General features: G+C 37.7%; 1 protein-coding gene across 1 annotated transcript in view; it reads left to right on the plus strand.

Annotated features, from left to right (window-relative positions):
- Impbeta11 (importin beta11) overlaps positions 1–16,647 on the plus strand; it is a 127,375-nt gene that overhangs the window by 83,569 nt on the left and 27,159 nt on the right. Inside the window, exons 12-13 of the mRNA XM_089094189.1 lie at positions 730–962; positions 9,925–10,089. Of these exons, the coding sequence (XP_088950315.1) occupies positions 730–962; positions 9,925–10,089 (398 nt within the window). The remainder of the gene's footprint in view (positions 1–729; positions 963–9,924; positions 10,090–16,647) is intronic.

A 16,647-nucleotide genomic window follows, 5' to 3' on the forward strand; every position in this document is an offset into this window, starting at 1 on the left:
TCTTCCACAATACAAGAAGTTATGTTGATCGGTGACTTTTTGCGAAGATGGTGACAAGAATTAAACGTAAACGAATATTTTGGCTGTAGCCTATATTAGATTAATACATGTTTGGGGCAGATCTGCTTACTAATTCAGATGATCGACGAAAATACCACAAAAGGAGACAAGAAATGCTTCCACTCAGAGATATCAAAATTCTGAAATAAGAAATTGAGAAATATAATATTCCTGACAATAAAGAGCAATGTTGCTAGATGTTTTCCAGAGAAATTGCTTACGAATTGTCTTAGGTACCCAAATGACTGACCGTATTTCAAATAGTTGGCTCTACGAAAAATGTGGTTCAACTGGGCTTTCTAAGGCTATAATGAGAGAAATGTTGAGATGGCTAGGGCACTTTCTGCGGATAAAAGACGGCAGATTTCCGAAGAATGTCCTTTTCGGCCAACCGTCTAAGGCTGAATGGAAAGAAAGTCGTCCGCAGTTGGGGTGGGAGGATGTCATAATGAAAGATTTAAGGTAAATGGGAACTTCCTGGGAGGGTGTAAAGAGGGAGGCTTTGAATAGATTCCGATGAAGGAGGGACGTGCGTAGCTGCGTTGGGTATATATTCTCGAATTTTAGCTGACTATAAGTCCAGCTATGTGTATTTAAAATCTAAACTATGTTTTTAATGGTCGTTGGTTGGTACATCACCATAGAACTTCACTAACCTTAATTTTTCAGGTCGTTGGACTAATGTGAAATTCTCCACTGATCTAAGACCCGTAATGTATGAAGTCCTATTGAATCTGATGGGAAATCACGAGGATCTTGTTGTTCGCTTAGAAGCCGCAGAAACTCTCCGTTCAGCAATGGACGACTTTGATTTTTCAGTTCAGCAGTTCATGCCTTACCTCCAATTGAGTTTCGGTCAGCTTTTTCAGCTACTAAAAGAAGTCAATGAGTGTGATACTAAGGTAGGGAAAATTCCATAAAGTTAGACTGACACAATTTTTACTTCGAATATATTAGAGTGCAATTGAGAAACCTGTCATTTTTTTCCGAGGAAAGTGGGCCTTTTATTAAATAATTTGAAATCGAAGCTGCAAGTGATAATTTGACATTTTAATATACCATTCCAAATGAGTTTACTTTGAAAAGAGTGACTATTAAAAAGAGCACTACCTCTCTCAATTTCCAATCGAAGGAACCCTTTTTGAAGTTTCTACAACACCGCTTTCTGTATGAACCTTATATGCCCCACAGGGCATAATTTACAACCCTTACCCTGAGGGCTGTGGGGGGTTGTCAACCTTAAAGAACTAATTTCGTCAACTCTCAATTACGCTGAAAAAATATGGCAATCTCAAAATTTTGATTGGATGTGTTTGGGGAAATGGTGGGCAAGAGAGGGGGTTAGTTGCCCTCCAATGAATTTTTACTATTAAAAAGAGCACTAGCCCTTTCAATATCCAAACAATTGAGCCCTTCTCGAAGTTTCTACGACAATGCTTTCTATAAAAACCTTATATGCCCTAAGGGCATAGCTTACAACCCTTGCGATGAAAGATGTGGGGGGTTTGTCATCCTCTAAGACCTAATTTCCAAATCTTTAAACTACATTGAACAAAATGGATGTCCCAAAATTTTTATTGCATGTGTTTGTGGACATGGTGGGCGTGAGGGGGGGGGTAGTTGCCCTCCAATCACTTTTGACTATTAAAAAGGGCACAAGCCCTTTCTATTTCTTATTAAATGAGGCCTTTTTGAAGTTTCTACGACAACGCTTTCTATAGAAATCTTATACGCCCCAAGGGCATAAATGACAACCCTTGCCATGAGGGATATGACGGGTTAGTCATCCTCAAAGATCTAATTTCCGGAACGATCAACTACCGTGAACAGAATGGCTATCTCGAAATTTTGATTGGATGTGTTAGGGAAAATGGTGGGGGTGAGAGGAGGGTTAGCTGCCCTCCAATTACTTTCGACTATTAAAAAGGGCACTAGCCCTTTCAATTTCCAATCAAATGAGGCTGTTTTTGAAGTTTCTACGACAACGCTTTCTATTAAAACCTCATATGCCCCCAGGGCATAACTTGCAACCCTTGCCCTAAGGGCTCTGAGGGGGATATCATCCTCATCCTCAAAGACCTAATTTCTAGAACTTTTAACTGCGTTGAACAAAATGGATATCTCAAAATTTGGATTACTTGTGTTAGGGGAAATGGTGGACGTGAGAGGGGGGCTAGTTGCCCTCCAATCACTCAACTATTAAACAGGGCACTAGCCCCTTCAATTTCCAATTGAATGAGCCCTTTTTCAAGTTTTACGGCAACGCTTTCTATAAGAACCTTATATGCTCCCAGGGCGTAACTTACAGCCCTCGTCCTGAGGGATGTTGGGGGTTTGTCATCCTCAAAGACCCAATTTCAGAGCTTTCAACTACGTTCAACTAAATGGCTATCTCAAAATTTTGATTGAATGCGTTTTGGGAAATGGTGGGCGTGAGAGGGGGGTAAGTTGCCCTCCAATCACTTTCGACTATTAAAAAAAGCTCTAGCCCTTTGAATTTCCAATTGAATGAGCCCTTTTTGAAGTTTTTACGACAACGCTTTCAATAAAACCCTTATATGCCCCCAGGGCATAAAATACAACCCTTTCCCTTGTCCTCCTCAAAGACATAACGTCTATATCTTTCAACTACGTTGAACAAAATGGCTATCTCAAAATTTTGATTGGATGTGTTTGGGGAAGTGGTGGGGGTGAGGCGGAGGTCAGTTGCCCTCGAATCTCTTTTGACTATTAAAAAGGGCACTAGCTCTTTGAATTTCCATTCAAATCAATCATCTTTGAAGTTTTTACTGAAACGCTTTCCCTAAAGACCTTATATGCCCCCACGGTATAACTTACAACCCTTGTCCTGAGGGTTGTGGGGATAGTGTCATCCTCAAAGACATAGTTTCCGGACCGTTCAACTACGTTGGACAAAATGCCTATTTCAAAATTTTGTTTGGATGTGTTTGGGGAAATGGTGGGCGTGAGAGGAGGGTTAGTTGCCCTCCAATTACTTTTGAAGATTAAAAAGGGCACTAGCCCTTTCAATGTCATCAAAGACATAATTTTCGGACCTTTCCACTACGTTTGACAAAATGCATATTTCCAAATTTTGATTGGATGTGTTTGTGGAAATGGTGGGCGTGAGAGGGGGGTTAGTTGCCCTCCAATCACTTTCGAATATTAAAGAGGCCACTAGTCCATTGAATTTCCGATAGAATGAACTTTTTTTGAAGTTTCTACGAAAAAGCTTTCTATAAAAACCTTATGTGGTCCCAGGGCATAAATTATAACCCTTGCCCTGAGGGATGTGAAGAGAGTGTCATCCTCAAAGACATAATTTCCGGAAATTTCAACTACGTTGAACAAAATGTCTATCTCAAAATTTTGATTGGATGTGTTTTGGGAAATGGTTGGTCTGAGAGGGGGGTTAGTTGCCCTCCAATCACTTTCGACTATTAAAGAGGCCACTAGTCCATTGAATTTCCAATCGAATGAGCCTTTTTTGAAGTTTCTACGACAACTCATTCGATACGAATATATTGCGCCGCCTATGATTAAAAAAAAACAAACCATTTCCCTGGTAAATTTTCCACAGCGAAATTTAGTGGTGGCACTCAAGATACCACTCCACCTCTTCCCCTTTTGTGCATGTAAGTGCATGAATGTAGCTCCTTATAATACAATTGAAAAATTTCTGGAACAGGAATGGAGCGACCACCCTACAACACCTATATTAGAGGCTAAGTTGAAAAATATTCACCAGAATGATACTCTACCTCTTTCCCCTTCCATTTTGGGAGGCTCTCTGAAAACTAGTTTGTGCGCTCATAGGCACATTTAAAGGCTTCCACCCCCTCCTCCCTACAGAAAGAACCACTGAGATGTGCAAGGATTCACCACTTTAGATAACTTTGTCGAGCTTCGAATAACTTTGTCAAGCTTCAAGCTTCTAAATGCAGCTTTCAAATAATAATCTGTGTTAACTACTTTTTTCGTATTGACCAGATGTATCTTGAGGAAAGAATATATCGTCGAGTGATATTACGGCCTCTGAATCTGGGAAGGTCAATATATAATGTTCTGATAATTTTAAACTCTTTGCTATCTCAGAATTTATTCTCGATAGCTTTTTCGCCTTCTTTATGCAGTAAATGATATTTTTCTCAGAAAACGTGTCTTTTCTGTGGGACAATCCCCTTTGCTAGTAAAAGTACACTACAACTTTCAATATCCGTCCAAAAAACCCCTCTCCAGATAGTCTAACAAAGTTTCACATTTTTTTGGTGGGAGATTGAAGTCCCTGTAATAGGTTTCTTTGACATACTGAATTTAATGGTGTTATTTTCATATAGATGAGCTTTTTTAAGGGTGTTTTGCTTCGTTTTCTAAAAACGCAGGTGTTTTTTCAGGTGCATAACTTTGCTGGTAAACCATGAACTTAATTACTTCTAATGATTATAATCATAGGCAGCGCAATAGCGCTGCCTAAGTAAAGAACGATGTTGGCACAATGTACTATATTTTTTTTTATTTGGTCTTAGACCAGGGGACTTCGTATCGAAGGAGTTGTCGTAGAAACGTCGAAAAGGGCTCTTTCGATTGGAAATTGGAATGACTAGTGCCCTTTCTAATAGTCGAAAGTGATTGGAGGGCAACTAGCCCCCCCCCCCACGCCCATCATTCCCCCAAACACATCCAGTCAAAATTTTGAGATAGCCATTTTGTTAAGCGTAGCTGATTTCTAGATAGAAAATATGTTTTTGAGGAGGACACTCCCCCGCAACCCTCAGAGCAATGATTTTAAATTATGCCCTAAGGGCGTATAAGAACGATGTTGGCACCATGTATTATTTATTATTTTTTTCCTTTAAAGTAGGGCACTTTGTACCGAAAGAGTTGTAGTGGTAAATTCGAAAAGGGTTCATTCAATTGGAAATTGGAATGGCTTGTGCTCTTTTTAATAGTCGAAAGTGATTGGAGGGCAACTAGCACCCCCGACGCCCCTCATTCCCCCCAAAACAACCCCCTCCCCCCCCCCCCACAGCCCTCAGGGCAAGAATTGTAAGTTATGCCCTGGGGGCATATAAGGTTTCTGTAGAACGCGTTGTCTTAGAAACTTAAAAAAGGCCTCATTCGATTGGAAATTGAAATGGCTGGTGCCCTTTTTAATAGTCGAAAGTGATTGGAAGGCAGCTAACACCCCCTCCACGCGCACCATTTCCCCAAACTCATCCAATTAAAATTTTGAGATAGCCTTTTTGTTTTGCGCAGTTTAAAGTTCAGGAAATTATACCTTTGAGTGGGGCACTCCCCCCACAGTCTTCAGGGAAAGGGTTACAAGTTATGCCCTAGGGGCATATAAGTTTTTATTGAAATCTTTGTCGTAGAAACTTGAAAAAGGGCTTATTCGATTGGAAATTTAAAGGTCTAGTGCCCTTTTTAATAGTCGAAAGTGATTTGAGGACAACTAACCCCCATCTCACGCCCAACTTTTCCCAAAACACATCTAATCAAAATTTTGAGATACCAATTTTGTTCAGCGTTGTTGATTTCCAGATAGAAATTATGTTTTTGAGGAGGACGCTCCCCCACAGCCCTCAGGGCAAGGGTTGTAAGTTATGACCTGGGGCTATATAAGGTTTTTATAGGAAGCGTTGTCGTAGAAACTTAAAAAAAGGCTCATTCGATTGGAAATTCAAAGGGCTAGTGCCCTTTTTAATAGTCGAAAGTGATTGGAGAGCAAGTAACCCCCCTCTCACCCCCATTATTTCTCCAAACACATTCAATCAAAGTTGGAGATAGCCGTTTTGTTTAACGTAGTTGATAGTTCGGGAAATTATGTATTTAAGGATGGCAAACCCCCCAGAGCCCCCAGGGCAACGGTTGTAAGTTATACCCTGGGGGCATATAAGGTTTTTATAGATAGAGTTGTCGTAAAAACTTCAAAAGAGGCTCATTCAATTTGAAAACTGAGAGGACTAGTGCCCTTTTTAATAGTTGAAAGTGATTGGAGGGTAACTAATCTTCCTCTCACGTCCACCATTCCCCCAAACACATCCAATAAAAATTTACAGATAGCCATTTTGTTCAACGTTGCAGAAAGTTCTGGAAATTAGGGCTTTGTGGATGACAACCCGCCAGTCCTCAGGGCAAAGGTTGTAAGTTCTGCCCTGGGGGCAGATAATTTTATTAGTGAAAGTGTTGCCGTACAAACTTCAAAAGATTTCAATTTATTGAAAACTGATAGGGTTAGTGCCCTTTATAATAATTGAAAGTTATTGGAGAGCAACTAGCGCCCCTCTCACGCCCACCATTTTCCCAGACACATCCAATCAAAATTTTGAGATAGCCATTTTTTTTAACGTTGTTAAAAGTTCTGGAAATTAGGGCTTTGAGGATGACAACCCCCCCCCCACACACCCCTCAGGGCAAGGGTTGTAAGTTATGCCCTTGGGGCATATAAGGTTTTTATAGAACGCGTTGTTGTAGAAACTTAAAAAATGGCTCACTCGATTGGAAATTGAAATGGCTAGTGCCCTTTTTAATAGTCGAAAGTGACTGAGAGGCAACTAATACCGCTTTCACGCCCACCATTTTCCCAAAAACATCCAATCAAAATTTGGAGATAGTCATTTTGTTCCACGCAGTTTAAAGCTCAGGAAATTATACCTTTGATTAGGACACTCCCCCACAGTCTTTAGGGCAAGGGTTATATGTTATGCCGTGGGGGCATATAAGTTTTTGTTTGAAATCTTTGTCGTAGAAACTTGAAAAGGGCTCATTCGATTGGAAACTCAAAGGGCTAGTGCGCTTTTTAAGTGATTGGAAGGTAACTAATAGTTCTTCGACGCCAACTATTCCTCTACTAATATCCAATGAAAATTTGGACCGTGTGTCTTTGTTCCGTGTAATTTATATCTCCGCAAAACGAAGCATTGATAGACCACTTCCCCCACAGTCTTCAGCTCAAGGATTACAAATAATGCCTTGAGGGCATATAACTTTTTGTTTGAAGACTTTATCGTAGAAACTTGAAAAGGGCTCATTCGATTGGAAACTCAAAGGGCTAGTGCGCTCTTTAAGTGATTGAAGGGTAACTATCCCCCCTCTCACGCTCACCAGTTCCCCAAACACATCCAATCAAAATTTTTAGATATCCAATTTGTTCAACGTAGTTGAAAGTTCTGGAAATCCGGTCTTTTAGGGTGATAAACCCATCAAAGCCCTCAGTGCAAGCGTTTTAAGTTACGCCCCGGGGGCATATAAAGTTTATATAGACAGTTGTTGTAGAAATTTCAACAGGCGCTCATTTGATTGGAAATTGAAATTGCCCTTTTTAATAGTCAAAAGTGAGTGGAGAGTAATTAACCCCTCTCTCACGTCCACCATTTCCCCAAACACATTCAATCAAAGTTGGAGATAGCCATTTTGTTCAACGCAGTTGAAAGTTCTGGAAAATATATTTTTGTGGATGACAAACCTCATAGAGCCTCCAGGGCAATGGCTATAAGTCATACCCTGGGGGCATATAAAGTTATTATAGATAGCGTTGTCATAGAGACTTCAAAAGGTGCTCATTCATTTGGAAATTTAGAGGGCTAGTGCTCTTTTTAATAGTAGAAAGTTATTGGACGGTAACTAATCTCCCTCTCGCGCCCACCATTCCCCCAAGCCCATCCCATCTAAATTTTCAGACAACCATTGTTTTGAACGTAGTAGAAAGTTCTAGAAATTAGGTCGTTGAGGATGACAACCCCCCCAGTTCTCAGGGCCAGGTTTGTAAGTTACGCCCTGGGGGCACACAAGGCTTTTATTGAAAGCGTTGTCGTAGAAACTTCAAAAAGGCTCATTTGATTGGAAATTGAAATGGCTAGTGCCCTTTTTGATATTTGAAAGTGACTGGAGAGCGACTACTGCTCCTCTCTCGCCAATCTTTGTCACGCAAACTTCCAATCAAAATTCTTAGATAGCCATTTTTATTAAAGTAGTTATATGTTCTAGAACTTTGGTCTTTGAGTATTACAACCCCTCTAACAGCCCTTAGGGTAAGGGTTGTAATTTATGACCTGGAGGCGTATAAGGTGTTTATAGGAACCGTTGTTGTAGAAACTCAAAAAGGACTCATTCGACTTGCAATTGAAAAGCCTACTACCTTTTTTATTAGTCGAAAGTGATTGGAAGGCTTAACATTTTTATAGTAAAGATCGATGTGGGTATAATGTATTTTTTTTTTGTTGTTGTTGTTGTTTAGACCAGGGCACTTTGTATCGAAGGAGTTGTCGTAGGAACTTCGATTAGGGCTCATTCGATTGAAAATAGAAAGGGTTGATGCCCTTTTTAATAGTCGAAACTGATTGGAGGGAAACTAATCCCCCTCCCACGCTCACCCTTCCATTTGTCTTTATGTTTAGAAACTAAATGTTGCCATAAGATTAAATCAAAATGCACTGTGTTAATGCTAATTCTCAATAAGGCATCTCAGCAGTATCCCAAGAACGACTGAGGGTATTATGTTCAAACTTTCGGGGCTACTTCTGCTCTTAAAATTTAACCAAATCAAAATTTTTCTGAAAACTTTTCTCCATCATACAAATAGCAGGCCAAACTATAAATTCTTAAAAAAACGAAATGATTTAAAGTATTATTTTCTTTTTCCCTGAAAAGACTATGTCAATATAAAACGAACGGAAATTAATTAAAAATACTTTTTCCACAAAATAAGTTTTTTAAAGAAAAGTAAAGAACTCCATTAAACAAAAAAAGGGGCAAAAATAAAATAAAATAATCTACCAAGCGTGAAACTACCACAAATCAGCATCGATAAATAAATGAAACCCAAAACGAACAGAAATTTCAATAAATAACAGAGTCAAACTCAAAAAGAGCAGAAATTAACATAAGTTGGGCTCAAAACCCCTATGCCTTCCCAAGGCCAGACCATAATTTGCACTTTACTGAAAAAAATACAAATGAATATGCATTGTCAGTTTAATATACATATACTGATATTTAGTAATCAAAATGTGAATATTATTTTATTATTAAAGTTATAAAAGTAAAAACATCTATATTTAAATGAGATATTCAAAACATTAAATGGAGATATTCTTCATTAAAAAGGAATCCTTGATTTTTCATAATTGATTGAGATACACATGGTTGTTTAAGTTTCTACTTAACCAAGTCGGTATAAGTGCAGGGTTAGTCCAGTACATAAGGAAACATGTTAAGAAACACTTCTTACTTCAAAATGTACAGAATAATCCTAGTTAACATATTTTGCCTGGGCAGAACCTATATCTTCACTTCTTTCACTGTTGTATAATTTCTTTTAACGAAATTCTGAAAAATAAACATGTATTCGACTGGATTTTTAGTTTTCAAATAATCTATGTTCGTAGTTAAACACTATCAGTGCCATCTACCAGGAACATATTAATAGCCAGATTCTGATAAATTACCTTAAGTTAGGTTAGATTAGTTAGATGGCACTTTGGTATTTATTTGTAAACGATTTTCAAGACTGACAGAAAAAACACAAATATTTAAAAATGTTTTAGAAAAATTGGAAATACAAGAGAAATAGTGAAGATAAAGGTTCTCCCTCTGCGAAATTGCATTTTAAAAGTAAGAATTGTTTTCTTAACACGTTTCCTTATGTAATAGACTAACCCTACACTTACACCACCGAGTCAAACAATCAGATTTCATTCTCGTGGTCCCTGCTACTTTAAGTAAGTAAAACTAAGACAGCTACGGGATTATGTTTATTATTTTCTTTTTACTAAGCTTGAATTTGATCTTTTTAATATGCTGTTAACTTTATATAGATGCTTGATTATGACTGACCATAGTTCATGGAGAGTTTTTTTTTTTCAGCTTCATGTACTGAATGTAATTTCATTGATGATTGAATTAGTTGGTGCAGAAATTAAGCCTTATGTTGGAGGATTGATTCAGTTTCTTCCAGCCTTATGGGAAGCTTCAGAGCAGCACAATATGCTCCGCTGCTCGATAATCTCCACTCTTGTACATATTGTCAAGGTATTTTCTCTTTTTGATTTGTGAAGTATTTTTGATAGATTAAGTTAGCCATTGAAATTTAAAAGGAAATACCATATTTATTGCTTTTGAATGCTAGTGAAAATATCCTTATTACTTTACGAAAAATATCAGTAACAATTTCGTTGTTTCGTCGTTTTTTTTTTATGAAAACACAGTAATTCGAATGGCTCTTCCAGTAGAACCACTTTCAATAACTGAAGTTGGAAATTCTGCATCATTGTAATTCGCTAACAAAAGCAAGACTATTCAAAATACACTTTTTAAAGAGTTGGTTACGGCCTTCTGGATGGCGGCAATGTCATCTAAACGGGAACCTTTCAGGGTGGTTTTCATATTGGGGAACAAAAAAAAGTCTGCCGGACTTAAATCAGGGTTATACAGAGGCTGTGGTAAAGTTGAAACCCCTATCCGGACCAGGTACAACGTAACATGGAAGGCAGTGTGGCTTGGAGCGTTGCCGTGGTGGAGCTTCCATCGATCGGCGATCTCTGGTCGTCTCCTCTTCACGTTTCGGTGCAGTTACGCAAGGACGTATTTATAGAAAGCAGCGTTGAAAGTTTTCCCTTGAGACACAAACTTGCTGTGTACCACCCCACGGTTGTTAAAAAAGACCATGAATATGGCCTTCTCCTTTGATTTCGCCGTTTTCGCTTTCTTGGGCTACGGACACTCCTGTATGTGTCACTTAAAACTATGGCGTTTGGTGTCGCGTTTGTATTGGAAAACCCATGTTTTATTACCTGTCGTTATGACGTGTAAAAAGTCTACCTAATCGTCTACTACCTTCACCATTTCATGGCACAGGTCAACTCGTTGTTGTTTCTGTTCATCACTCACCACTTTTGACACCAATTTTGTACAAACTTTTCTCATGTTTACATTCTTGGTTACAAATGTTGTGTACCGACGACTTGCACATGTTAAGTTTTTCTGCTATGAATTGCAGACTCAACCAACGGTTGTAGTCCAAGAGTCCTTTAACTTTTGACACGTTTTCATCCGATGAACTCGTTGAAGGGCGTCCAGATTAATCCTTGTCCTAAATTGTCTCCCGCCCGTCTTTGAAGTCCCCGTGCCAAGGAAAAACCTAGTCTTTAGACATGGCATGGTCTCCGTAGGAATGCTCAGTTAAGGCAAGAGTCTCTGAAGCAGTTTTGTCCAAGAGAAAGCAGAATTTGATGGCGTATCGCTGCTCTGTTGTCCGCTCCATTTCTTACTTTTTATCCCGTGACCAAAATGAAAAAAATATACTTTGCGAAACTATCGATCCTCACTCTCTCACTGTCCAGAAGCGACTGCCGCGGGTTTACCTTGCTTTGTCAAGACCCCAGTCTCATTAATTTTTGGACGCACCTTATATATATATATATATATATATATATATATATATATATATATATATATATATATATATATATATATATATATATATATATATATATATATATATATATATATATATATATATATATATATATTATATATATATATATATGTATATATATATATATATATATATATATATATATATATATATATATATATATAGTGTGTGTGTGTGTGTGTATGTGTGTGTGTGTGTATGTATATCTATATATATATATATATGTATATACAGAGGACTTAAATCAGGGTTATACAGAGGCTGTGGTAAAGTTGAAACCCCTATACCATATATATATATATATATGTATACGTATATATATATATATATATATATATATATATATATATATATATATATATATATATATATATATATGTATATATATATATATATATATATATATATATATATATATATATATATATGTGTATATATATATATATATATATATATATATATATATATGCCCACCCTGTCCTCGTGCCCACCCTATCAACGTGATATGCCCTCGTGCCCACCCTGTCAACGTGACTCAGGTCTGAGACCTTTTGCACTTAATAATGGTCTTTTAATGAATCCTAACTGTTCTTACTTCCCGCCAACTGGAAACAAGTCGCACCTTCATCATCATGCTTCATCTGAATCCTTGCCCGTTCCCCTTCCTCCAAATCCCCAAGGTAAATCCTTAACTTACCCTTCTTGTACACAGAATCATAATATAAATTTAAAATATTTTCTCTATTGCATTTCGGTTTGGGCATCTACCTTTCCGTCTGTTTTCAAATCTCTTCAAATACTTCAGAATAAAGCAATGAGGATTCTTTTTAATATTGATTGCAGAACTTCAGTTAGACACCTATATGGGACTTCAGGAATTTTCTCTTTGGACCAATTTCATTTAATTTCTATCTCTAGTATTTGTCATGATTATCAATATAGTAATTTACCTGTAAATTTCTCTGGCATTTTCTCAACTAATTCTCAATTTCATAATTATCCTACTAAGCATCGTTCAGACTTTTCGTGCGAAATTCGCCCGACATCGAGAGCGGGATTCAGCATCCGTCACATTGGCCCAAAAATCTGGAACTCAATTCCTGCATCAGTTCGAGAATGTAGCAACAAGCGACATTTTCTAAGACTGGTGAAGAAATATCTTATGACATGCTAAGCATTTTGTTCATCAGGATTTTTTTTTTCGTTGTTGTAAAATTTAGTTAGAAAATGGCTGTGTATTTTCGTTGGCAATATTTTCAGCGCTAAAGTATGCCACCAGGCATGTGCGCTGTTTTGTGACATTTATTTATGTACGTGTTATAAATAAAAATATTCTGCTCTACTCTACTCTAAAAGCCCACCCAGGAAATTCTCAAACTCATCAAGTCTCTCGGTCGAGGCTCCCCAATCGGAATGCTTCACTGAGCACACGTGATTATTCAGATGAAAGCTGTAGTTTCCCCTCTTTAATAGAAGAAAATTTTACAAAAGAGCAAAATCTTACCTGCGGCTCTTTCAGTTTACCCCCAACTTTTAAAAGTGAACCTCTACCCCTTTCACTTCAAAACCGGTTTAGTATTCTCTTGGTTCAGGGTGGTGAGTTTGAGCCTTACGACAAACCTCCCTACAATAATCCGAATATTAATATTTCACTTTTAGTGGATGTTCTCCCCACTCCCGGCATTGATTTTAATACCTACACCCGGCCAAAGTTGCCTCAGAAGAAAGCTTTTTTGAAGAAATCTGTTGTTGAAGAGTCTGATAAAAAAACGTGATGATTTCCCTATTTTTCTCCTTATGGTTGCAAAAAATTTGATTTTAGAAAAGTTAGTGCAGCTAGAAGTAACATATAAGTTTAACTCCGTTTGTGTATTTGTAGATACTGAGTCCAATGCACAAGATACAAATTTCCTTAAAATGACTGGTCTTCTGGAGTTTATAAAGCTGCACCCGGTTGACCACCCACTTGGGAAAAAGGAGGAGAAGTCATGATCTTCGCAAAGGATTGCCAATCTCATACCCTTATCCATTTACCAGGTCTAGGTGATTGGACGAAATCATTTGGATATCTACAAAGCCCAAATGCCTACCGCGGCCTTACACTAATTTAATAATCTGCTCTTTATTATTCATCCGGACAGAATGCTTGTTCTCGTCGTAATTTTCATGACAGTCTACAAGCAAGTTTTGACTTTGTGACGACGAAGTATCCAAATGCCGGCATTTTTATAGCAGGGGACGCGAGCGAACTAAGTCTTAATTGTCTATGCAATGGTCAGAAGCTTAAGCAAATTGTTGATTTCATTTACTGATATTTAGTAATCAAAATCTTAATATTATTTGATTTATTAAAGTTATAAAAGTAAAAACATTTATATTTTTTTCAGTAAAGTGCAAATTATGTTCTGGCCTTGGGAAGGCATAGTGGTTTTGAGCCCAACTTATGTCCAATTTCTGCTCGTTTTGAGTTTGACTTGGTTATTTATTGTAATTTCTGCTCGTTTTGGGTTTCATTTATTTATCGATGCTGATTTGTGGTAGTTTCACACTTGGTAGATTATTTGATTTTATTTTTGCTCATTTTTTGTTTAATGGAGTTCTTTACTTTTCTTTGAAAAACTTATTTTGTGGAAAAAGTTTTTTTAATTAATGGTAAGAATAAATTAAATTACTCAAAACAGAGCAAACCTCAGCAATGGTTTAAGAAAGTGAAAGAATTAGGGGGTTGGTCGTGCAAGAACCTTGATTTTCTTCTGGATGAACCGCCTGAACAGACAGCAAATGAGCTTAATAAACACCTAGCTAGCATTGTGCAGACATTGCCCCTTCTCTCGGAAAATCAGCTAATCCCTGAAACTCCAAAAGACAAAATCCCGGAAATTTTGGCGAAGCAAATAATAGAAAAAATACAGAAACTGAAAAAAAACTAGTATTTGTCCAATTGATATCCCAACTGATCTAATAAAAGCATTCCCCGATAAACTATCAACGCCCCTTGTTAGTATTTTTAATGATATTAATAATTCCGGATGTTACCCGTCGTGTTGGAAGCTGGGCTATCTTACTCCAACCCTAAAGAAGGCAGGCATGAACGATTTTACTGGAGTGTGACCAATCACCTTAACCCCAGTTTTTTCAAAAATATATGAGGGTTTCATAGCTAATTGGTTAAAGCCAGAGATTCTTGAACTTATTGGCTTACAACAATTTGGAAAACTATCTTGTTAGTCTTCTCGACACCATTCTTAAAAACCTGGAAAACCCTGATACTTGGTTGAATCTTTTATTAATTGATCTCCAGAAACTGTTCGACCTAATTGACCGCAATATCTTCTTAAATAAACTGCTGACGGAGTTTCAAGTGAGTCCCTTTCTAGTTAAAATTGTTGCCTCCTTTTTAACAAATCGTTTTCAAGTGCTTAAATATAAAAATGCTTATTCCGATCCCCTTCCTATTATTTGTGCGGTGCCCCAGGGATTTCTGATGGGTCCCAGCATATTCCTCGTAATGATGACAAGTACCATGATTCACCACACAAATCAGTAAATACATAATAATAATCTGCGTACCCTTAAGGTTTGCTATCAAAGTAACAAAAGTGCAACTGTGAAATAGCTAAATCACACCGCCCAGTAGGCTTCTTGCCCAGTGAGGAAAGGAAATATTAAAAAGTTGCCAGTTATACACGTTAACTCTTTAAAATAACCCCATTCTTTCACAAACCCCATTTCTCCCAAAATCTCTGTCACATGCATTAAACTACTTGGGGTGACAATAACCGCTGACTTGAAGTGGGATGCCCATGTTCAAAATATCCTAAAACAAGCTTCCCTTTCGGTTTTCCTTCCAAAACTGTTGTTAAAATTTTCCTGTCCCCCTAAGGATCTTCTCAAGCTTTATTGTTATTCTCTTCAGCCAATGCAGGAGTTTGCTTGTCCAGTGCGTGAATTCGATCTTTCTTCATAGCATATTATAAGATAGAAAATGTCCGGAAACAAGCACTTAGAATAATAAATGGCGAAGGGAATGTTCCATATCACTATCTACTAAGTAATTTTAACCTCACCGTGTTGGCTAAGAAAAGGAGCCTCCCATGCCTTTGTTTTGGTACCAGACCCTGTCTGTTCCTCGATTATGTTCCATCACCCCCGAACCCTACCTTCCCGCCTGCAACAGACTATCCCAAATAAAGTCCCAAAAAGTCTCCGATCTGACTCCCATCCACACTAAACATGAAAGGTATCAGAAGAGTTTTGTTCCGAGTTTTGTTGAGTTGTACAATAGCCAGGAGAATTAGTCTTTAATTTTATTGTTATCGATCTATTTTTTTTCTTTTTGACTTTTTAACTAAATTTTTGACTCATCATATTTTTTTTTATATGTATTTTCATAAAATGAATCTTTTATTAATTGATCTCCATTGTTCGACCTAATTGACCGCAATATCCTCTTAAATAAACTGCTGACGGAGTTTCAAGCGAGTCCCTTTCTAGTTAAAATTGTTGCCTCCTTTTTAACAAATCGTTTTCAAGTGCTTAAATATAAAAATTTTTATTCCGATCCCCTTCCTATTATTTGTGCGGTCCCCCAGGGAACCCTGATGGTCACATTTTATTCCTTATATTGGTTAATAGCCTCATGACTGACCACACAGATCGATAGAAGTATGTGGACGACTTGTCTGCACTTTAGGTTTGTGGACGAAATATTAAAAGCTCAATTATCACAGTACTTGACGATGTAACACAGGAGGCTTCTTTGTCTAAGATGAAAGTTAACGCTAATAAATCGTCAGTTATGACTGTTAATTTTTCTAAACCACCCTCTTCTTTCACAAACCCCATTCCTCCCAAAATCTCTGTCACATGCATTAAACTACTTAGGGTGATAGTAACGGCTGACTTGAAGTGGGATGCCCATGTTCAGAATATCCTCAAACAAGCTTCTCTTTTGGTTTTCCTTCCGAAACTTTTGTTAAAATTTGCCTGTCCCCCTTAGGATCTTCTCAAACTTTATTGTCCTTCTCTTCGGCCAATGCTCGAGTTTGCGTGTCCATTGCAGGAATTCGATCTTTCTTCATAGCATATCTATGTGATTGAAAATGTCCAGAAACAAGCAGTTAGAATCATAAATAGTGAAGGGAAGGTTCCAT

This window comes from Artemia sp. Qi Xiang Cuo, chromosome 9 (assembly GCF_049724085.1).
Source record: "Artemia sp. Qi Xiang Cuo chromosome 9, ASM4972408v1, whole genome shotgun sequence".
NCBI classification, from domain to species: domain Eukaryota; kingdom Metazoa; phylum Arthropoda; class Branchiopoda; order Anostraca; family Artemiidae; genus Artemia; species Artemia sp. Qi Xiang Cuo.